General features: G+C 40.9%; 2 protein-coding genes across 9 annotated transcripts in view; both read left to right on the top strand.

Moving 5' to 3' along the window:
- Nucleotides 1–3,764, top strand: part of mrtfab (myocardin related transcription factor Ab) — a 29,676-nt gene extending 25,912 nt beyond the window's left edge. For 6 of the 7 annotated variants that reach the window (XM_088439645.1, XM_088439648.1, XM_088439644.1 and 3 more), the window contains 6 exons: nucleotides 84–284; nucleotides 356–448; nucleotides 1,194–1,334; nucleotides 1,456–1,539; nucleotides 1,742–1,802; nucleotides 1,949–3,764. In XM_088439645.1, coding sequence (XP_088295771.1) covers nucleotides 84–284; nucleotides 356–448; nucleotides 1,194–1,334; nucleotides 1,456–1,539; nucleotides 1,742–1,802; nucleotides 1,949–2,490 — 1,122 coding nt within the window. In that variant the 3' untranslated portion in view covers nucleotides 2,491–3,764. The remainder of the gene's footprint in view (nucleotides 1–83; nucleotides 285–355; nucleotides 449–1,193; nucleotides 1,335–1,455; nucleotides 1,540–1,741; nucleotides 1,803–1,948) is intronic. The other variant, XM_088439649.1, reaches the window with a different exon arrangement.
- Nucleotides 3,765–9,795: 6,031 nt separating this feature from the next.
- shisa8b (shisa family member 8b) overlaps nucleotides 9,796–24,221 on the top strand; it is a 28,230-nt gene continuing 13,804 nt past the window's right edge. The window contains exons 1-2 of one of the 2 annotated variants that reach the window (XM_088439175.1): nucleotides 9,796–9,824; nucleotides 14,746–15,423. In XM_088439175.1, the coding sequence (XP_088295301.1) occupies nucleotides 14,783–15,423 (641 nt within the window). In that variant the 5' untranslated portion in view covers nucleotides 9,796–9,824; nucleotides 14,746–14,782. Of the gene's footprint in view, nucleotides 9,825–13,557; nucleotides 13,826–14,745; nucleotides 15,424–24,221 lie in introns of those variants that run through there. The other variant, XM_088439174.1, reaches the window with a different exon arrangement.

Raw genomic sequence — 24,221 nt, 5'->3', positions numbered from 1 at the left:
CTGCAGAAGGGCTGAAACAAGGGAAATTGTAGTAAACCTAACTTGTCATAATTACTGTTTTGTTTTTGTTTTTCTCCCCACAGTTGGCGCCAGTCTTCATCAACCAACAGAACGGCGCTCAGATTCACACGCAGGCCATTTCGTTAGACCTCCTGAAAGCCGGCGGAACGTTGGTCACCGACACCAACGGCAACCACTACCTGATCGCCCTCAGCGGTAGCGCGGCGGACGCTCAGAAGCGACTTCCCTCCGAGGCCAAAAGCAACGGACGCGTCACGCTGCAGGTGCGGACCGCCGCAACGCAACGGCGGGCGTGAGGACGCCGCACGTTCTTCATGGTCTTTTGCCCCTACAGAGGCTGCAGTCCACTCCAAACAAGCTGCCCAGCGCTAATGGCCAATCACAAGAGCAGAAAGAAAGCCACGGTGCGAGCACGCCAATTAAGAAGGTAAGTAAGCTCATATGTATAGTTTGACTGCACAATGAAATTATTATTTTGTTGACAAAGTAAATGATTACCTTGGATAAATGAGTACTGAGTAAAGCGATTACTTTAGGTACTTGAGAACTATAGTAAAAAAAAATACATTTGTACTAAAGTTATAATTACTTTAGGTATTTAAGGACTGATTACGAGGTAATTACTAAATCAATCGACTAGGGACTGACGTTACTAATTAGTTGATTAGTACTAGTCATTTTCAAACCCTCTTTTACACTTGAGAAAAATGGGACAATAAGCAGATAGCTGGGATTGAAGAACAATACAAATACAAAATCTTGTACCCTTAAAAAATGCAGAAATGTTTTGGGATTGAATGAGTTAATGTGGTAGGAACAGAATTGTTTTCAAATTAAAAGCAAACTGATTGGAACATGAAGCAATTATTTTTATATATATACATATATATATGTTCTGATTATGTGCATTTGTGGAATGTGAATTATGGAGCAAAATGCATACATTTTTGTCCATGTCTTGGCTTGCTCAGGGCTTCACAGATTTCATTTTATCTCAGTTTGGTCACGTGATGTCCACAATAAGCTGTGATTGGTCATTACCTGAGCTCGTATCAACTGTCCTGTCATTTTAGTTAACATCAAGCGGTAGTTCCAAAGATGAATAAATCAGAACTTAGTCTTCGATCCAAAAAAAAGCTAAGATGGCAAATGCTGTTTATTTGCTACCCCAGGGACAGAAAGCAGAGCTGCACGTGGACACCAACGGCGTCCCGCCGGCCAACTCGTGCATCAGCGCCCCCCCAAACATGCAGCCGTTTTTCGACGACGCGCCGGACGGCGAAAGCCAAAGCAACCTGATCTCCTCCTTCAAGGTAGGACGGCGCCACCGACGCCCTTCACGCTCGTCTCCATTTTCATCTCCGCTCGTCCTCCTTCCACACTTTAGTTGACGTTGTCCTCTCGTTTCTGCTCTCGTCACTTCCATCCTGGCAGGTGTGCCCGCCATATGACCGCCATACTCTGTTTACACCTCCTTCCCCCAAACCCAACACCTCTCTTCCTACACAGCGTTCCGAAGTACGTCCTCCCAAACCAAAAGCCTTTCTTGGTCGCTTCACTTTCTCGCTTTGTTGCAAGACTTTGTTTTTGTTTTGTTTTTTTTTTTGTGTGTGTGTGTGTGTGTGTGTGTGTGTGTGTGTGTGTGTGGGGGGGGGGGGGGGGGGGGTCTGTTGTGAAGCACATTTTCAGTTAGTAACTATGGGGACATTTCTGTTTACAGGGGAACAGTGTCAACTGTCATCAGATGGACGACCTCTTTGACATCCTTCTCAAGAGTGGAGGTACGAAGATGCGGAAAAAAAACATATATATATATATATATATATATATATATATATATATATATATATATATATTTATACACACACACACACACACACACACACACACACGAAACTGACACCAAACCTGTCGTGTCGTCCAAAAGAAATCCCAGGTTTCAAGGCCAACCCGGACCCGTCACTCGCCCCCCTGCACTCGGACCCGCCCTCGCCCACATCCCCGCCGTCCCCTCTCCGTTTCTCCCCTCCCGCCCCCACCTCTCCCCTGGCCTCCCCCGCGGCCCCCCCGAGGGAGCCCTGCACGGGCGGAGGGCGCCTGGAGGACTTCCTGGAGAGCTCGGCCCTGCTCTGCGTGGAAGCGGGCGGCGGCCTGACCCTCATCGACGACCTCCACAGCCAAATGCTCAACACCGCCGGCATCCTGGACCACCCGCCCTCCCCCATGGACACGTCCGAGCTGGGCTTCTCCCCCCACTCTGCGGGACTGGACTTTGGGGACGCCGCTCTTGACAGCATGGACTGGCTGGACATCTCCATGGTGGGGAACGCCGGCGGGGGCGGCGCGGCGGGGGGAGGGGACGGGGGCGCCAGCCTGACCCCCTTGGCTCCGCCCACGCCGCCGAGCGTCTTCTCTGCCGACTTCCTGGACAGCGCGGACCTGCAGCTGCACTTGGAGTCGTGTCTGTAGCGTCCGCGTCCGTACCTTCACTTACGCTGTCTCTTATCACTGCTGGGCTCTCTGGCGCACGCATATGGAAAGCCGTTTGAAGTTTATTCGCCGTTACTTGATATCCGGCTTGGCTCGTTCGCTGCCGTTGTAGGCTACGGACGTCAAAAAAAAATCAAAGACTTAAGTCGTTGACCGCTACGGACGTCAAAAAAATCATTCGACAGGTTAGGTCGTCGACCGCTACAGACGCCAAAAATCCGTTTTCGCTACCGGTGGACAAGTTAACTCATTCACTACCATTGGCGGCTATAGACGTAAAAAAAAAAAATAAATCAATGAACATGTTAAGTCAATGTCTGCTATAGACGCCAAAAATCTGTTTTCACTCTCAATGAAGACATTAACTCATTCATTTTCGTTGACGGCCATAGACCAAAAATCCATTTTCACGATTACTGATCAAGTTAACTCATTCACTGCCGTCGACGGCCATAGACGTCAAAAATCAGTTGACCTCAAATGCTCCAGTCATTTTTCCTCGCTAGTTTTGTTTTACTAGTATGCCAAAATTGTCCAACTAAACAATGATAGTACAGATGTCCTGCTAGTACACGGATCTTCATCTGGATATCAAGGATGTTCAATAAATGCTCAACCGGCTTCCCGCGCACACACGCATACACGCAGCCTTTTCTATTACTGCACTATGAGGTGAATTTGGAATACTCCGTGTAGTATTCGGATGAGGATCCATCAGCGGGGTGCGCGCTCACCCGACGAAAGCGAATCATTTCAAACCTCGTACTATCGGATGGACGCGCGTGTGTCGGAGCCACCTAAACTTTGCACTTAAAGTCGGATTGGTTTAAAGGGTTCACGTCAGCAGACGAATGTTGGGCGAAGCCACCCTTTTTTTTGTTTGTTTATGTTACGTGACTGATCAGCCGAGACTTTTGGGCGGCTGTCAGGTCACCTTGGCGACCCGACGCCCACGCCGCACGAGTTTAAAAGAAAAACGCGACCCGCGTTGGTTGGCAGTTGCTTTCGAAATGAACCTTATCGGTGGCGACCGTTGAAATCGAAGCCTCGTTAGAGGTCGCGTATTAATGGTAACATTATGGTAGACCACTATGTATTGCTGTATATGGGGTGTATAATATCAATTGTTCATACGGCTATTTTTCTTTGCTGGTTGCTTAGTGGTAGCCAGCTGGGGGGGGAAGAAATCTCCAGAAAACTTGGACCTTTTTTTTTTTTTTTTTAAGAATAAATAAAAAATGCTGTGAAAATAATTGTCCGTGTAATTCACTGTAGTTTAAAAGTAATCAGATTTTTCAACACGAGTACAGCCCAGAGGAGGTGAAAGTGACTTTGTTCTAGAAATATTTCTTTTTTAATTAATAATTTAATATAGATTTTTTTTTAGCCATACAAAGAAAAAGTACCAACGATTATTTGTTTATTATAAATGAATAATTGTGCATTAAAAATGAGGTGTAGTATTTTACCAATTTACTGCGTTATAAATACAATCAAATGTGGCCCGTCAACACGGGACAGGTCCGCCTACAGGAAATTGAAACACCTACAAATCACCACCAGAGGGCGCAATGCACAAAGAATCGCTTTAAGCATGAGCCAAAGCGACGGACAAGCGCAACTTTTTTTATTTTTTTTGTTTATGCATATTAAATGCATAATCGAAACCCCAACTCAGGTTTTTATTATATTTTAAATTTTACATTAATATTTTAGTCGAGTAGTATGACTTAGAATGAAAGCACTCGTTTGCCACAGTGAGATATATTTGTTTGAAAAGCACAGGAAGCTGAGTACAACCAAGTATTAGTCAAAAACAGCGTACCAAACATTTCTTCATAAAGTATGATCATTATGCCAACAAAATTTGGCATAAAGAAGTTGATATAAGTCATAACAAAGACACTAGTTCATGTTTTCCGGTATACCTTTATTTTGAATGTTATAACCGGATGTAGTTTGTATGCTTAAACGTCAATGACTATTAATAATATGCCTGTTAAGCGAATGCAGCTGGTGCAACATGTAAGTTTGACCCTATACCGGTAAAATAATAATTGAAACGAATAAAACTGGTCGTTCTTCTGTTATTGTCATTATGAATCGAACTGCCAATTCGTCTCGTTTTGAAAGTGAAAGAAAGTAAGAAAATGCAATATTGTCACACTAAAACCCACTTGGGTTTAAATCATTAATGTTTTCCCACTTAGTGCGGAGTGTTTTATGAAATATTAATTTGTTTATTAATGAAGTTGTCTCATGCAATATAAAAGATATTTAGTGTTTATGGTATTGTTTTGCACTACGAGTTCTAAAAGTGTTTGTTTTTTACAAGTGTATTTTCAATTGTGAATTAAGTAGTGGAATCATTTAAAGACTTCGCTAATGAATAAAAAAATGACATTAAAAAAATGCTATACCAGCAGCCTAAACGCAGAATTTAAATTAGTTGCCACCCTTTTTTCTTTGTTAATCATTTTCAGGGGCCACCATGTTGCCACTTGCTGTCGACTGAAAATGTCATCACAGCTGCTCAGGGCTCAGGTAACGAATGTCACGTGCTCGTATGTTCCACTGTTTTAAATTCATTCAAAAAACAAAGCACAAATGATATAACCGTTGTTTTCTTTAACGTAAATATTTTTAGTTTATTTTTTTGCTGGAAAAAAATCATTTCCTCTCATATATTTCTAAGTTGTAATTACTCTACTCCCCATTAGATGGCAGACATCAAAACAAGTTAGACTTGTGGGTCTTATACTGCCCAATACTACTATTGCAAAGCTTATTGTTTTACTTTTTTTTTTTAATAAAGCATTTTTTTTTTTTTGCTTGGAAAATGATCTTCCTCTCATAGACTTCTAAATTGTAATTGCTCCATTCTCCACTAGAATCCAGCGTTTACCTAAAGTTGCGTCTTATACTTCCCAATACTACTCATTAGTATTACTAACATAATTTTTTTCAAAGCATTTTTTTTCCTGGAAAAACCAACATTTCCTCTCATATAGTTCTAAATTGTAATTGCTCCATTCTCCACTAGATGGCAGAGGTTACCTAAAGTTGCGCTGGTGTGTCTTATACTGCTCAATACTACTTGATGACACCCATGACGCCATGGTGTAGCTCTCATATGGATTCCAACCACACACACGTGTCAAAGCAGCTCCCCGATGTAGCTTCACAAGCTCCTATAGCGAGCAGATAAAAGTACCAAAGCCGGCCGCTAATGAATCTCACTGAGCTCCAAAGTGCCACGGGGCATCGAAAGCCCAAGCGCTCATCTTCGTCCTTCATCCCAGTGATATGCGTCCACCAACGCTGCGGCCAGGGTTTCGGTCTTTAATCACGCGCCGCTCATTTGCAGCGTGTCAAACATGCGAGCGAAAGGGAAGATCCCAACGCACTCGTACAAAGTGCTTACGTGAGATTTGAGTAGCGTATTTTCCGCACTATAAGGCGCACCTAAAAGCCTTAATTTTTTAAAAAGCTGATGGTGCGCCTTATATATGGATCAATATTGAGAATGGGATTGGTAGATGGGGAACGAACTGATTAAGTTTTCTTTTGTGTGTTTACAGTTGAACTAGGTTGGTCATATCGACATTGAGTTATTATGCTATTGAGAGTTATTATTTGAATTATGATTGTTATTACTTTGAGTATTACTATATTGTAATTGAAAAAGTTTGAAAATATGTTATTAATTGAGGGTGCGCCTTATATATGGAAAAGGTTTGAAAATATGTCATTAATTGAGGGTGCGCCTTATAATCCGGTGCGCCTTATAGTGCGGAAAATACGGTACTTTTTTCGTTTCGTTAAAAGCTAGAGCAAAGGTGCTCAATACTTGATAATCGGTGTACCGCTCGATTTAATTACCAAAAATAACAGACTACTTTAATAAGTACCTAAAATAATGTAAGCTTAATTCATTAAATAAGCTTATAAAAAATGCTGTAAATACATTTTAGTCATCAACATCTTTATTTGATTAACTTCATTTAAATGTTTGATTATTCTAATCCATAAACATATTTATGCTGTCTGGCTTGCATACCGAAATATCTCCAGACAGAACACGTGCGAGGAACTCATCGAAAATGACAAGTGTTGACACTTTGAACTTTAACAGCGGCGGGTCAGAAAAACCATCTGGACGAAAATCAATTCGGTCATTGATTTTGTATCTCATGTTGTGATGTTTTGAATCTCATCTACTTCAACGGGACAATTAAACTTCACTTGATCCGTGTAGCATATTTAAAGGGGAAAAAGAAACAAAAGCAGGAAGAAAAAATAGACTAAAATAAATTGAATGATGTCTGTCTTTCTGGGTTAATTGATCTATTCTCTGATGTCACCATCCGTCAATCAATGGGTCATTGGTATACAGTACATCATCATCCACACCACATATGTAACAACTTTGGGCTGTCGCATCTGACGTTAGCGTTGTTAGCACGTCGTTAGCGCTATAACAATAACATCACACGGGAAGCCAATCGCATGACCCCAAACTAAACTTAAGTAAACTGTTCAAAATAATCTCAAAAATGTATATTATTTATTGCTCTTGACTTGTACTGTAAATAATTCCAGGATCGCTGGAAATGTAAATTAAAAACGTACAACTTAAACCTCCTAAATAGGTGTCACTCATCACCAACACACCAGCACCATCTCAAGGCAAACAAGTGAACTGCATTCATATTGTCAATTGCTAATTAATATGATTAATTTAAAGGATTTAGGAGCGTTTTTTGAAATTCTTTGCATGATATATTTTCATTATGATGCTCTAATGTAATTCTAATACGCCACCAGGGGGCAATGCACCAGTAAAGCAAATGCGTGTATCTGTTCAAAGCGCTCAATTTTTACTGCTGCGGCTTATTTAGCGGTGCCTCTTCATAGTCCGAAAAATACAGTGTTTTGGAAGGCCACTCAAGTTCAAATAAGTCAACGGAGAACGAAAAAGGACAAGTGGACACAAAGGCGGCAGAAATGAGATTCATTATGATCGTGTGGAAAAAAGGATGGCGGTGGCGCCGTGCCCGAGCTAAGCTGGCCCAGAGGAGCTCGTTGTGGAAATGACTTGTAGCGGGTATTTGCATCTCCTTTGCTTTTGGAAAAGGTCACCAATGACAGGGAGGTCCAAAAGGCTAATATAGTAGGCAAACGCACGCATTATTCCGAAGACAGCGCCGCCGTCTTTGCTTTGTGTTTTGTAAATAATGCAAACAAAAGACGCGTTTGCTCCTCCTCGTCTTTTTAGGAAGTCGCTCTTTATGGAAAATGACGATTTCAAGTCAATCATCTAACTATTTTTAGGGTTGTTTTTTTTCGTTTGTTTTACATTTTTTCGTCCCCTCTTTACAGCATTTTTCCCGCTTTACAGCATCAACAACTGTCATGACCTGTGGGCTTGGCTGTGTTTATGTTGTTTTGCCTCCCTCTTCAGGCGTTTTTAGATAATTGCTCTTATATTTTGTTCGCGTCAAACCGCCTGCGCTAAATGCGTGACTAAGATGCTGGTCTGCTATTGGTCGGTGTCACGGTGTCACTAAGATATAGTCACTAAGACTAAGATTTAATATGTATGTACAATTTTGATGTTTTTGCCTGGGGTTTATACGCATTAGCTAATTAGCATATGTTACTATCGCCCGCTATACGACAATTTGGCCTTACAATCCCAACCCCGGAATGGATTAATTTCGTATGGCGGTGGTCCATGATCACGTGACCTAAAGTTAGCGACCGTTGAGTGACGTTAGCGTGCGAGGGTTGCCGTTAATTCCGCACGGCCGTTCATCCCCCGTGGACATGGGCGACCTCTGTTGTCTTTGCTTTTCTAATTGGCCAAGTGAGTGCAGTCAAACGGTCAGGGGGAACATCAGGGATCATTCGGCTAACTAACAGACTTTCATTACTCCGCGCTCCATTTTGGGTCTCATTTGGCACCGCTTGCTTTTTCTCTCTATGAGGACATCAAAACCTCTCTCAAATCTATCTGCCGAATTACAATTTCAAATATGCTGTGGCTGCTAAGTGAATGAAAATATGATTTTCAATATGTTGTCATACTTGGGCATTTGGAGGTATGTGTTTTTTTTTTTTTAATTTATTTATAAAGGTGATCATCCAAAAAACAAAAGCGTTGTCGCAATCTCAGAGGGAACAAACCTGACAAGTCTGTCATTTAAACATTATATCAAATATTTATGTATTTTTTTCATTTCACTTGCAAGTTGAGCACAGTATTGAATCCAAACCTTGTGAATTTTGATTTGCAATTATTGTTTCCAGTTCCCTGGCAAATTCGTATTAAAACGTGGTCCGATGAATAAATGAGCACACACACTCGAATAATAGAAACACAGCCAAAACATTGCCCAACTGAACGTTAAGTGGGGTTCATTAAAAAGCTTCAGCTTGACCAAAGTTTATGACAAAAACGAGACTGCTTTCTGCATGGCCACAATGGCAATATAGATTTTTATTACTTTTCCCTAGAAACTGTTTTGTTTACTGAAAAAAATGTAAGTGTAAAGTTACGTTTTAATGTGAAAAGCGAACCGGATGTTGTTGCGTTAGCTACTTCCTGTTTAGCTCCGTGTTCCGTGTTTATGAGTAAATTGTAAATGTTGTGTGTGGTACGTGATGTCGGTATACGCAAATGGGGATTGTTTATTTGAGTTTTGTCGGAGAGAAGCTAAAAATATATTTACATACAATGCGCATTTAAATAACGATTGCATTACTTTAATTTAGCGTTTAACCTAGTGTATTATCTTGCAAACGTTAGCATACTAGCTTAGCCTCCTAGACAATTGCGGCACAGCATTGTGTATTATTTTCAAGTGTGATTTTTTTTAGTTGGCCACTGCATTAACTAAAATTGATATTTTGGATGTCTTACTTTAAAAAAAATAAATAAAAAAAACAATAATGAAGTGATTAATTCTGTGACCATTTGTGTGGCTCAATTCACACGCATCTTTTTTGCCATTTAAAATAAACAAAGAGGCCATTAATTGCATTTAGCCCCCCACAAAAATAATCAATGTGTGTGAGGTTTTTTTTAAATTTAAATTTGAGTTTGACAGCCTCTCATGAAGCACCTTTCAGTGTCATTCCACCCTCTATAATCAGTGATCAATAGGATGTAGTTTGGTGATCAATGAACTTCCTGTTGAAGTGTGCTCTCATTGGCTTTGTCCCACAGGAGTTGACCTTCTAATTGCGCGACCGCTCTCTGTCACACCAGCCAAGAGACAAATCTGTCACCATGACACTCATCCAGCGCAGTGAGTTTTTGCTCGCTGCCAGTGCTGCATGCGATCAGTCATTTCAAATGTCTAAGATGGCGGCAAATCACTATTTTTGTCAACATGAAAGTTTCAAATGACATCAACTTAGTTCCTTGGCAGCAAAATGTCACAAAACGGTTGCAACGCACTATTTTTGTCAGAGTGAAGTGTTTCAAGTCACTCCAACGTAGTTCATTGAAGCGCAAAAACATTATTAGGTATTTTTTTTCTGTAAATAAATCAAAGGTGATTTCTGTTGCATTTGTATCCTACGTTTGACTTTTTTTTATTGTCAGCTTTTGCCATTTTGCACTAAATGACAGAATCCCATTTGGAAAGCGACATCTCCGAGGGATAGGCTAATTGGCAACAATAAATAACAAAATAATTCCATCAAGTGTCATAAATGGACACACACAAAGCTCGAATATGAATATTCATCGACTGAATGAATTATTCAAATGAAATATTCAACTCAGTGGGGAAAGTCGGAGCGTGCGTAGGGGGAAACGATAATTGGAGACCTGCGGGCACTTTGTCAATAGACTTCCCGATAAAGATAAACAGTAATCCAGTTGTTATTTAGAATTCCTGTTTCTAAACATCAGACAGATGCGCACGCGCGCAGATATATTTTGCTAACCATTTGAAAAGAAGTGAATTCTACTCTTCATATGGCTTCTTTAAATCTATTATGCATTTGTTCTTTTCCTACAACAGGGTTTCAGATTTCACATTTTCAGAGCTGACGCACCACGAGTAACCCAAAATGCAAATAGAGCCAAATAAGGAGCACAGACTGCATGTGTTGTCTATATGCAAATCTATTTTTTTTTACTATTTACGTCTGTGGAAAGATCTCTTTATTTATGAGAAAGAAAAAACTTGCTCTTTTCACACACAGTGGAATATTTTTCAGGGACTTTGTATGTACATGCAAAGTATCTGCATATTTTCATGCCCTGACTCATAGGGACAAAGGTAAAACCATCAAACGCTTATTGGATAGTCCATGCAAAACGGACCTTTTTCATCTTCTTTTCAAAGACTTATGTTAAATATTATCTTATCCCCCTGTCTATTTGTTAAAGTGCAGCCCATCTCCTATTACTGCCTCCCTCCATTGGTATAAAACGGCGGTTCTTAAACGAGGATGACGTGAAGGCACTTCAGGGGTCACTTGACATTTTCTCAGGGTTTCAAGTATCAGCAAATGAGATTTAAAGCTGATTTAAACCCCGCGGCACACTTTTGCTTTCAAATCAAGAGAAAATTAATTGGAACATGAAGCATCTAATTGCGCAAGTCTGTTATAGTGACTCCTTTGCGAAACATTTTGCACATTGTGTAACTCCAGCCAAAACTCCGGCCTTCCTGTGCGGAGTTTGCATGTTCTCCCCGAGCCCGCGCGCGTTCTCTCCAGGCGCTCCGGCTTCCTCACCCTCCCCAAAAACATGCATAGCGGGTGAATTGGACATACTAAATTGTCCTTAGGTGTGATAGGGTGCGTGATTGGTCGTTCATCTCTGTGTGCCCTGTGATTGGCTAGCAACCAGTTCAGGGTGTCCCCCACCTACTGCCCGAAGCCAGCTGAGATAGGTGCCAGCAAGCCTGCGACCCCTGTGGGGATAAGCGGCTATAGAAGATGGATATATATATATATCTTCAATTTTTGGAATTTTTGGAAACAATTTGAATTTGTCATAAGTAAAACTGTGACCCGATTACGGCGGTAAAATGACGCCCGCATGTTCGCAAACACCGCCGCCATCCCCGAAAATGTCATTTAGATCTTCTGATTTGGAGCAGACCCAAACACACCTCGAAATCCCACGTGCCCATCCTGCTTTGGTCTTCATCCAAGCATTTCCCCTTGGCCCTTCCTCCCCCACTTTCCTTTCTTTCTTTTCCCTTTCTTCCGAGCCGACCTCCTCCCCGCCGTCCTACATTTACGCTCGTCTTTTCACCCTCTCCATTCCGCTCCCGCTCTCCCTTATACTCTCACACACTCATCACGCGACGCAACGCGGAGACTCGGCTTGGGGATGACGACACATAAAGGAGAAAGTGTGGGGGGGGGGGTGATTATTGAAACAGGAAGTGAAAAGGCGCTTGTCAATCTGGCTTAGAATTTCATTAGAAATGTCCATTTGGGGTGGGGGGGTGGGGGGTGGGGGGTTGCGCAAGAGAGTTGTGTGACGCGCCGTTCTGGAATCCAACACGCGCACCTGCGACGCGGAAATTTGGGAACGGGGGGACTCATGCCAACAGACAGAAGAGGAAGCCTTGAGTGAGAGCCAAAGTGTGCGAGAGTGCGCACGCACGCATGAAAGGCAGCAACAGACGGGGACGAGCGTACCGATAAGGGGATGATGAGCGGGAGTGACCGCAGCAGATGTTGACTGTCCTCTGCGTGTTTCACACACACACATCATCGAGGAACGTCCGCAAATTGCCTGTGGAGGATGAGGGAATGAATTAGCTCAGTTGCGATGCCAAAGAAAAAAAATGCGAAAAAAAAAATAGAACTATTCAAATAGAGTAAGCTGGAGTTGGATCGGGATGATACGGAACCAGAGTGGGGATGAAAAACCGAAAGAGACCGTCTAAACAGGGTATTGGTCCATAACGGATTCTAATAATATGATAACCATGAGCACAAATACCACGGTGTGTTAAAATTAGTTTTTTTTTCCATTTAACACAATCTTTTTTATTTTTCAACAAAATATTGCATATTTGGCGTGTGAAGTAAATTAACATTCTTCATGGTTTTTTTTGTTGTTTATTTGTTTTGTTTGTTTGTAGTGCCTTGTTAGCTGTCTTTAAGACAAAGACTTCCTTCTTATGCTCCATGAATGCCTAAAAGCAGTAGCAGGTAAAAAAAATGGTGAAGGTAAAAAAAAAAACAAGGAAAAAAACACAGCAATTTCCACGGTCGATTTTTTGAGAGCCATCTGATAAGATCAAAAAAAAAAAAAAAAAAAAAAATTAAAATACATAAAAAAAAACCATATATATATATTTCTATATAATGTGTATGTATATGCAATACGTAAACATATATAAATGCTTGTGGTCAAAAATAAAAAAATGTCACAGTTATAATTGTACAGTTATTATTACAGTTATAATTGTACAGTTATAATTCCTAAAATTTTTGAAATGTTGATATGCTATATATTCTATACATTCTCCGATTTTGCAGCAGTTTATAGAGGGACAAAAAAATGCAGGTTTATGTCAAAGAAAACGCCATTTTATAAAATAAATCCCGAAACTATTTTTAAGTCAGCAAAACAATATGTTTTAAGGTTTTTGGTTGCAATTTGAATCAAAAATGTAAGTTTATCGGATTTTGTTGACATTCCCATTAGCGCAGCTCCATCTAGTGGATGCATAACGCAACTCCAGCCACTATTATGGCTTCTATCCTATGCGCCTTATAATGCGGTGCGCCTTATATGTGAAAGCGCATTTCAAATAGGCCAAAAATTTAAGGTGCGCCTTACAATCCATTGCGCCTTATATTTTGGAAAATACGGCATTTAATGCACACTTTCTCTCAGTTTCTTTCTCTCGCTCTCTCCTCCCTCCTACGAGAGGTAAACAGAGGAGGGGAGCCGCTTTAGTTCCTGAACTGTTGCAGCACTCGGTCTAGCCCCCCCCCCCCCCCCCCCCCGCAAGCCGTCACACGCTCGTACATCCAGTCACTCTCACGCAAGCGTCTCTCAAGCGGGCATTTGCGTACCCGTGGCTTCCACAACTGACGAGAGAAAAAGAAGAAGATCTTAATCTTGGGGAAGTTAAAAAAAAAAAAGGGCAGCGTGCGGTTCTCCCGAATCAAAGCAACGATGGAGAACACATGAAAGGGAAAGAAAGGAAGAGCTCGGAGGGGAACGATGGCGTTAAGTAAAGTTTGCACGTCTTTCTAAAAGGGATTTTGAACCTTTGGATTTTTTGCGGGAAGATTGCAGAAGACCCCACTGAGGGAAAAGGTGAGAGCGGGGATTTAGAGTTTCGGCTTCAACTTGGGAGAAAATAAACAGAGGGGAGGGAGGGGAAAGTCTTTTTTTTTTTGGAAGGTGAGTTTTTCTTTTTAATCCGATTTAGAGGATTTATCGGCAACCGGTGGATTTTCAAACCACTGGATCGTTATTTTGATAAAAAATGAAAAATCCTACGCTTTCTCTGAGATTGAGCTCATCAACAATACTCTCACATTTCTGTTTGTCCTCCATGATGGCAGATTTATTTTTATTGAATCAAAGTGGTTATGCTTTGGAAATCAAAGATCAACATTTATTAATATTTTTTTTATATAATTTTACAGAGCAAATCAAGGATAAATGATTGGTTTCTGCAACAGTCAAATTAATGTCCTTTTTTTGAATAAAGGGCTAAAACATGCCTTTAAATCTGTTTCATCCATTAATCGTCAGATTGTCATTTTTTAAATAATTAGTAATCCTATTGCTTTGACTAACCATTTTGTTGAATATATATATATATATATATATATATATATATATACACAATTTTACTGTATGTAAATGGATATGTAAACATATATAAATGAGCATGTAATTTTTCGACAGGGATGTCCCCAAAAAACTTTACACTTGAAAGCGATAGTCCACTTTTTTCGACTTTTTCTGCAATAAAAAAGTTATTATTTAGTCTGTCGTGAATGTAACGATTCAACGTATAGTTGATACATTTAGAGTCACATTTTTTCGCTTGACTCAAACTGATACCGCGTGTGCGTAATGACCAATCATGGCTCGGCTCGCCGGTCATGTGACATTGGCAAATGAATACTGATTTTGAGTGAAATCTGGTTTTCTGCGTGTCCGCTAGAACTGAATTGGATCTTCTCGCTCCTTACAGTTTTTCCCTTTCTTTTCCTCTCCTTTAGTTGAAGGCCGTTTTGGACCCTGGGCCCTGTTAGCAGCATGGCAGCGGTCCTTAGTCCCTCCCGCCATTTTTTCTTCTTCTCCTTCTTCCTCTATTCCCTAATTACCCATCCCGCCATCACCCAAGCTCCCTCCGTCACCGCGGCGACGGTCAACGAAGAGGGCCCCTTCGCGGTCCCGTCGGCGCCGGTCAACGAGACCGCCGCCGGCTACGCGGAGACCACCCAAAACCCGCTCCAAGACACGGGCCCGTCCACGCCGGCCAGCGGGGGGGACGCGGACGACGAGGACGGCCCCCCGGTCGGCGGCACGCGTTGCCAGGGATACTACGACGTGATGGGCCAGTGGGACCCGCCTTTCAACTGCAACGCCGGCGTCTTTTTATACTGCTGCGGCACCTGCTTCTACCGCTTCTGCTGCCAGTTCCGCCAGCAGCGGCTGGACCAGCGCATCTGCTCCAACTACGACACGCCCATCTGGGCCAACACCGGCAAGCCCGTGGCCGCCGTCACCGAGGGCCAGGAGGACCAGGAGCGGGACCGCACGCACCTCGTCGTCTACATCATCTGCGGCGTGGTGGCCATCATGGTGCTGGTGGGCATTTTCACCAAACTGGGCCTGGAGAAAAGTCGCGGAGGAGGCGGGCCGACCGCCGCCGCGCACGCCGACCTCAACTCCAGGTAGGAGGCATGACCGATCGTACGCGCGCGAGTAGCCGGTATGCAGTGAGAAAGAAAGATCTCGCTCAGCTGTGCAAAAAAGCGGACAGAGGAACAAAGCCGGCGCCGTATTTTGGACACGGGAGCCCCGGCCGCTCGTTTCCACAGCTGACGCATGCAACGTTTAATCAGTGCTATTCGGAAATGGTTGCAAAGTTGGATACCGAGAGAAGTAAAAAAAAACAAACCAAAAAAAATCATATCGGTCCACCCAATGACGTCAATTTACAACTTTACAACCAAGTTGCAAGCATGCATATCTGAAGGCCTACTAACACGAGCGCATGGTTGTTTTCCCTGCACAAATTAATACGTGACGTATTCGTACTGCTGTACCAATCCTGTAGAAATAGTTTGGGGGGGACCCGGGACCCGCCCCCCACCCAAAAGTCAGCTGCGACCCAAGCCAGGGAAAAAAAAAGATGGACGGATGGGAAAATGGGGATTCTATGAAATCAAAATTAGGAGAAAAGGAAACTAGTACCCAAAATAGCCGGTCCCAATCCCAGCTGACTTTAGGTTGTTATGTTGTGCTTTATGAGTCATGTCATTTTTAATGAGTCACTGTTTTGAAGACTCCGCAGGAAGCAGCAATTTTTTTTTTTTCCCGTTTGTTGACCCCGTGTCTAATTTTCTCATTTTCTTTCTTTTTATTTCTCTGTGTGTCCTATTTCCCGCCTTTTTGCTTTTCTCCCCACGCGTCTTTATATTTCACCCCTTTTGTAACCTTTGCTTTTCTTGTAAGCATGACTTATATATGAAATAAACCAAAGATTTTGAAGAACACCAATACATTTGCTGCAATAGATGCTTAAAGCTCACCGACTGATTTTGTGTGTGGAACATTTAGCATCGAGGCAAATACAATTCCATACGGAATGGGCGTCGGCCAGAGCGCTTCATTTCCGCCGTTGAAAAGCTTCGCAAGCCATCAGGGCGCCGCCGCGTCGCATTTACACTTGCGCTACAATAGTGGAAAGCAGAACCGAAGCTTCGATCGATTAGATTGCGTACTTAGCTCATTGTTTTTTTTAATATCGCTTGTATTGGGTCAAAACCTCATAAATCACATTTTTGGTGTATTTTAGAGATGATTTTTTAAATTTATTTTATTAGTCAGTCCACGTGTGCGGGTATTATCTTTGCAAATGAGTAAAATTGCTATTGCTGAACAAGCGTGTCATTTTTGGGGTCACCTGAAAAATTTATATTTTAGAGAGAGAAGGATTCCACCCGAGGTTAGTCATATGTTTATTAGGGGTGTCAAAATTTGTTGTTTTTTTTAATTGTTAACCTAATATTTAAGCTAACTTTTTGCTTACAATATATTGTTGACCTAATCAACATACTGTTCGATATTATTTTATGATTTACTTTGTTTTAGTATCTTTTTATGCATCTTGTGTTGGGGACCGTAAAACAAATGTCAATCACACCCTGAAGTGGACACTGATTGGCTGTCGTTTTGTTTGGCATAACCTGATAGGCTCCTGAGTTGGGAGGGCAAATTCAAAGACGTGAACATGGAAGAAAATGTCAACGTTGTCAGTTTGTTGAATGGTACATTTATGTTTTGTTTTTTTTAAATATCCCGTTTATGTCTTTGATCAAGGTTGAGTGTTCTGCAATCATTGCAATAAGGATTTGACCAGAGAAGCAGTTCACTTTAGCCTACCCCATAAATGCAAAGCACCCAGATGTGACTGCAACCACAGCAAATAATAGCAACAAAGATGCTAATAGAGCGAGCTATAGCAAAGCTTGTTGCCAGACTAAATTCGATAACACCCCCCGTTTGATTTGAGTTTTTATTTATTTGTTAGGGTTGAGATTTACCAGCATTTAATTGGGACGAGTTTCAAATACAGCAGCAGGCAAATATAAAAAAAAAAAAAGAAAATAAATGACAGAAGCCACTTTTTTATTGTTCTACATCAATCTTTTGATCTGCCCTAAATATAATAATATAAATTAAAAACAACAGAATTTTTTAGGTGAGATTTCAAAGGGATAATTAACTACAAATCTTAATAATTCCTCTTATATTTATAACTTGACAGCAATTATTGTTTATTGTCCGAAAAAAATACAATGTTGTGGATTTTACACTACAGATTAGTCGAATGTTTATCAACAAAAGAAATCTTCCATTTCACGCCTTGTCCATTTAAAAGCTTGTTGGGCCGAAAACGATCAAAGAAGACTCTTCCACTCCAAACACCCGAAGCGGAATGTCTAAAAATGTCACCTGATTATTTATTAACAAGCACATTAAAATACATTAAACCCAGAGCAGTCAGGTTAAATACACGGTCCGCGGGTCACGTCTTCCTCGGGAAATTAAAGCTACCGCCCCCTTGCTTTTATCACAGACTCGCCGCGCTCTCGTTCTTTGCAAACATTTACATACCGCGCCATCTTCACTCGCAAATCACGCTTCCAAAGGTCCTCTCGGCATCTTCCACATCAAGCCTACGTCTCCTCCTCATGATCAACTATTCCTTTTCTTCTGCTTGCTTCCCTTCACGCCCTTTTATTTTTTTTTTCGGATCCAAGTCCTCAAGGCACCGCAGAAGTCAACCGGGCCTCAACCTGTACCGACTTCTTCATTTAAGCGTTTTTTTTTTATTTTAAATCAAGAGAAGCTAAAGATGCTTCTGGTCAATATTTCCAGTTGCCGCTCCTCATTTGAAAAGATTAGCCGCCCTCATCGAGATTAAACCGGTTTCTTCGAGATTACAGTTTTACTGTCTGCTCTGTATGCGCACTCATTTGGCTATTAAACACGCTGACGGAAATCCCTGCTTCATACATCTCACATGTCATATACTGTAAGCACTTCGAGAAGTCAAAAAAGCATAAATACGCCGTACATATATCCGCCACCCGCTTTTACGCAAAAACACAAAGGGCAAAAGCTGCATTGCGCTGCGGCACAGTCTCACTTTTAAGACTATCATCTTGTTCCGATTTTTTTTTTTTTTACGTGCCGCTGCCCGCCGCAGGTGATTAGCGCTCTCAAATCCGAGCGGGTTTCCTCAATCGGCTTTGGAAGCCGGAATCCAAAAATGATCCTCGGCTAAGATTAAACATGCACAGGAATTCTCAGACTACCTTCTAATATGTTCCTTCCCAAAGATGATTTTTGATTTTTAGAAATATACAGTTGCTTATGCAGAGCTTCGACTTCGTATGCGTATGTACATTTTTGGGTATCGCGCAAGGATGTGCAGTATATATTTGACAGGCGTGGCATGTATGTGCAGTAGGCTTATTAGCCTCCATGTTATGTAATGAAGGACAGAGTCATTCAATGTATGTTGCCGTTTACCTAGTTTAATGTTGTTAGTTTTTGTAGAAATCCCCAAGTCAATATCTCTGTCTCCCTCAGTGTATGCTGGTGAAAAAAAATAAACACAAAGAGAAGTCGGGAGTGAGCCGCAGTTGCCCGACGAGTAGGCGCTCGGATGTTTAACTAGAGTGAAGCAAGTAGCCGACCAAACATGATTAAAAAGAGGAGTTTACAATTGAAATCTGATTTATTACAAAAGGTAAGAAGATCCCAAAGCGGTTTTTCCTCGATCTGTGACCGTCGCTTGTGTGGGATTGACTCAGAGAACGTCCTTGGAAAAGACGAAAAAAAAGTAGTGCTGTTCTCACCTGACTGGCCAGTCAATCTGTCAATCTGCTCAAGGGCGCTTCCACAAGACGAGGGCACCAATGAGGAGTGGATTTCAACTTCTGAGTGGGTTACGACTTCTGACTTCATTGGTCGATTGTCATGCCGGGAGCCAATCGCGTGTCTTGTAGGACTGCCTGCATCTTGTAGGAGTGCCTCTTGAGCTGATTGACACATTCACTGGCCAGTACTTTTTGTTTTTGTCATCGTGAGGGAAGTTCTCTGAGTCAATCCCACATGAATGGCTGTAAGCGATCGGCAAGGAAGAAAGAAAGCTTTTGTAATAAACAGAAATGAAGTTTGTTCTCTGGATTCAAAGTTCAAATAAAACTTCAAAAACAAGTAGTCAAAAAGGCCGAAGTCCAAGTAAAGTCTGTTGTTTCTTTCCTCCAGCTTCAGAGTTTCTTTCTTCTTTCTTTTGTCTCCTCCTCGGCTCCCCCGTCCTCCCCCTTTCCACTCTGCTTTTTTCAGGTGGCTTAAGCATCTACACTTGTGATGTCATGATGCATGCTGGGTGATGTAGTTTATGGAACTTCGGCCCTTTTGCGGTGTAGCATTGACTTTTGAAAGGGAAGTTAGCATTCCCCCACTACGTGATTTCACTAATATATATATATATATATATATATATATATATATATATATATATATATATATATATATATAAAAGAACACCTGTCAGTCAAATCACTGAACTTTTCATCCTCGTAAATAAACTTTCTGAATTTTACTTGCTTCTGCAAAAATCTTGAAATAATGTTTACATAGAATTTGCTATTATATTATTTGCTAATGAACAACTTGTACGAGAGGGACTAGTATCAAGCGAGCGAGGGCCAAATCCAAAGCTGTTTGATGTTCACGTGTTATCGAACGGCTGGCGCGATTGAGTGCATCGGGCGAGAGGAATGAAGCGCATGTATTGACGGGATCTGCTGTCTGGGTTCGTTTGGCAGTTAGCGGCCACGCGGTCAATCCCAACAAACTTTTTCATGATGTCACATGTCACAAATTTGAATAACACTGTTGAACAAACTCTTGTTCAAATGCCAGCTTTTGCAACGTCAGTAAAAACGAGAATCCACCGTTAACAACTTATCACTTACAACTCAATTAAAAAGAGGAGAAGAAGAAAACTGATCAGGACGGACATTTAAAGGCCGCACTGAAGAATATGTGGAAAATTCTGGACTAGTAAGATGTTTGTTTTTTTTTAACACTGAGTTCCGTGCATGGAAATAATAAAAAAGTAATAATAATAATAAATAATAATTCATTTATACAATCATATATACATGTACAATTTACACATTGCATACTTTAATACATATTTTTATATCTTTAATACTATATTTTTAAAACTTATGTATTTATTTATTATAGTGAACATTGCACATAATTCATATACTGTATACACTCATGCACAGATATAAATGTTGATCAAATTTAGACATGAGAAACTTCTACACCAGATCTTATTCATTTATATCTTTGTTTGTTTTTTGAACTTTTCCAGCACAGCCTTCGATTCACATCTTTTCAGTCCGAGTTCATAGTTTTCATAAATTGACACATTGAACAGATGCACACATTTGGCTAGACAAAAGAAAACAAAAACTGCATATTAGTCCCACTGAACTATAGACCGCAGGGCTCAAATGATGAGAAAAAAGGTGTGGCTTATAATCTGAAAAATATAATACATTTCAATTATTTCTTCCTGTGCCCCCCCCCAAAAAAATCAATGGCCTCTGACCATGGGTGTGCATAAAAATTTAACCGAATTATTCTTATTTTAGTTTCTATTCATCTGTCAGCTCGATAAGTCCCTTCAACCTTTGATGAAAAGACAAAGTGACTCAAGTAGACAACTAAAGTGACTGTGAAAGGAAAATTCTCGCCAGGGTCACTTTGTGTTTTCGCTGAAAGATTATCTCAAAGTGTTGTGTTTCCAGATAAAGCGCGCGCTGTCAAGTAAAATTTGCCTAAGATGTGCGGCCCCAGTAGATTATCGGACTGACGGGAGGGCGAAGGAGGACCGCACTGATCTGTCAGCGTGACTTTAAAGTCGTAGAGTTGAAAGACGAGGACGCGGGCTGGAAGGAAGTGCTCGACAAATGTATTAGCCTAAAACGTATCTTTATGCTAACGCTGGCCTAAATTAACTGCAAATTTATTGGGGGCGAGTGGGGGGCTTTCAACTGTAAGGATATTAAAAAAATATATATTTTTTTTACAAAATGAGAACTCACTAAAGTTGAAAGCGTCGGCATTAAAGCAATTTAGGATTTGTTCGAGAGAAAGTCAACCAAAAAAAAGTGTGGCATTCCGATGAATGTTGTGTTTGCGTGATATGATTCGATCCGAAAAATCCACTCTCAACTGTACGTCGTCGAGTCGAAATTCCGATTTATTACCAAAGGTAAGATGATCCCAAAGCTTTCTTTCCACTTTGCCGGTTTCGACTCAGAGAGCTCCCTCTGCAATTGCAACAAAAAAAAATAGTAGTAGTGTTTTCACTTGACTGGCCAATCATACTGTCAATCAGCTTAAAGGCACTACTACAAGATGCGGGCACCACTGAGGAGTGAATTTCAACTTCTGAGCGCGAGTAAGTTACAACTTCTGCCCTCATTGGTTAATTGTCGCGCCGGGAGCAAATCACGTGTCTTGTAGGAGTGCCCGCATCTTGTAGGACCGCCCCTTGAGCTTATTGGCGGTTCCTGTATAAGGTTAAGTATGTGTCCTTCGGGGGCGTTGACGCTACTTCGCGTTTTTTCACTTATCGCGGCGGGGTTCGGCCCCCATTACAAGGGATTATTTTACATTTTAGTATTATAAATAGAGTCCAATATAAATCATTTTCAAAGGAGCGTAATCCTTCGTGATATTTTCAGTGTGACATCTTGTCACATTATGTTTAAAAATGTTTTTTTTTAATCTTTAAATTGACCATTTAATTACAACTTTTTCCATGTATTTCAAAATAAAATGACCTAAATGTAGCCTTATTTTTCCTTTGGGGCTTTATTTTGAAGAATAACAGAGCAAAAAAAAAATTCTATATACAGTATGTATAATGATATTGGTTATCTGATATGAAATCTTCAACCATATCGCCTATCCCGACAGCGTATAGCGATTAGAATGACGATATATTGGCTGCCTCTAATCAGCGTGCGTCTGTGTTCTGATTTGTCCGACATTGTTATTGATCGCCACGGGACAATAATGAAGTGGCCCGTGGCGGATCGCGGGTGTGCAAGCGCTTGATCCCGCGCAGCTGTCATACATGTCGTTACGTAACATTTGAAGGCCTAGCACCCAATATTTGCTTTGCATACCTAAAGTTTGATTTGATTTATAGCATTTTGTGCCATTCTAAAATAGACTGGCGGCTCACGATGTTTAAGATTTATGAAGACTGCAAAAGGTAAATTTTTAAGAAAGTAAAGCCTTATAATAAGAAATATATTTGTATATATATATATATATATATATGTGTATATTTATTTTTTTGCTGTGTTAAAAGTAATTATAACAGATTTCATCAATAAATAATAAATAAATTATGTAATGAATATACTATAATTAATAAATAATATTAATATGCCACATTTTTATATATTTTTTTGGATGGTCCAAAAAATGTTTTACTTAAATTTAATCTGAGATTTTCAAGCTTCAACAGTTTATTGCATCGTAATACTACACTGAAATTCTTGTTCTGTTCACTTCCCCAAGCAGACTACATTCCACAATCGAGTAAATAATAAAGTAGGCAATAAAACAAAAACAAAAAAAGCCCTCTCTCCCAATCATTTTTTTTAATAACAATTATAGAGAATTATTACACATTATTACACATCACGAGTTGAGACTCGCGACAACAGTTTGCGCAGAACTTCAAAATAAAAGCATTTCAATGCGTTTGTGTCCATGCATTATTTGGTATGGTAAAGTTTATTTTGAAGCCTTCTCACTAGCATGTTTTGCTGTCATTCTGCTGTGTATTTCATTGCATTTGTGGCCTATCAAGCCAGACAAAAAAATCTCACCACGTGGAGGGATCAAAAATTCTTGCCTTTCATCTCGCCTCATCCCTAAGTGATTTTTCTATGGTAAGCATTTTATTTTCGGCCAATCTGGCAGCTGCATTATCCGACACAGAATCACCTCCATGTCATCAACAAACTTCCCTGCAGCGTTCCCATTTTGGCACCCGTGACAGCATTTTTCAACGACATCATCCCGACCGCAGACAATCTGGAAGAGATCACAGCCGCGGCCGTTGAGCCGCACTTTTTTTACAATAGTGTTAACAATTTGCCGCTGGCTGTCGCTGTCAGATTGGGCGTATTCTACGTTTGTGTGTGTGAGCTGCCACACGAGCTTCATTAGCACAACAGTGGCACTGCTGTTTGAATTATTGATCAAGGGAGTGAATAGCATCAATGCTAAAATCAGAAAACTGTGTTAATGTGTTTAGTCGCGTGTGTGTGTGTGTGTGTGTGTGTGTGTGTGTGTGTGTGTGTGTGTGTGTGTGTGTGTGTGTGCGCAGAAAAATTCCAGATCCAAAAGGACCATATTGCGGGAAAGCATGTCCATATGTTGTACAGCAAAACAAGCCGCCAGTCAAGCACGACTGGATTTTGGCCTTGAGCAAGGCAAAACACGAATGTTAGAAATTGAAAAAAAAAAAAAACTCAAGCATTTGAATGTCACACAGAAATGCAGAATGAGCTAAAATGGAACCTAAGTTTCGTATGTATAGTTATGTATAGTGTAATGGAAAATTGGGATGTACAATTAATCGAATTTTAATGTGCCACGATTAATTGAGCCGATCCGCTGTGATATTAACATTCAAAAAGCCTGCTACCAAACATGTCAAATCAAGCACTTTGTCATCCTACCACCAGGGGGCAATGTTTCCCATATGTTTGCATGACAAAAGCATCTGCTTTCCTCACCCTAATATATTATTTACCAGTGTGAAATGGCATTGAGTTTCTCAACCGATTCCTAATGTATATCGTCCTAGCATCAATTTTTTTAACCAATCGGCCAAAAATTGGAA

This window comes from Hippichthys cyanospilos, chromosome 17, assembly GCF_059441005.1.
Source record: "Hippichthys cyanospilos isolate Australia breed blue-spotted pipefish chromosome 17, RoL_Hcya_1.0, whole genome shotgun sequence".
Lineage (NCBI taxonomy): Eukaryota > Metazoa > Chordata > Actinopteri > Syngnathiformes > Syngnathidae > Hippichthys > Hippichthys cyanospilos.
The sequence above is the reverse complement of the archived record's forward strand: the minus strand, read 5'-3'. Positions and strand labels throughout refer to the sequence as shown.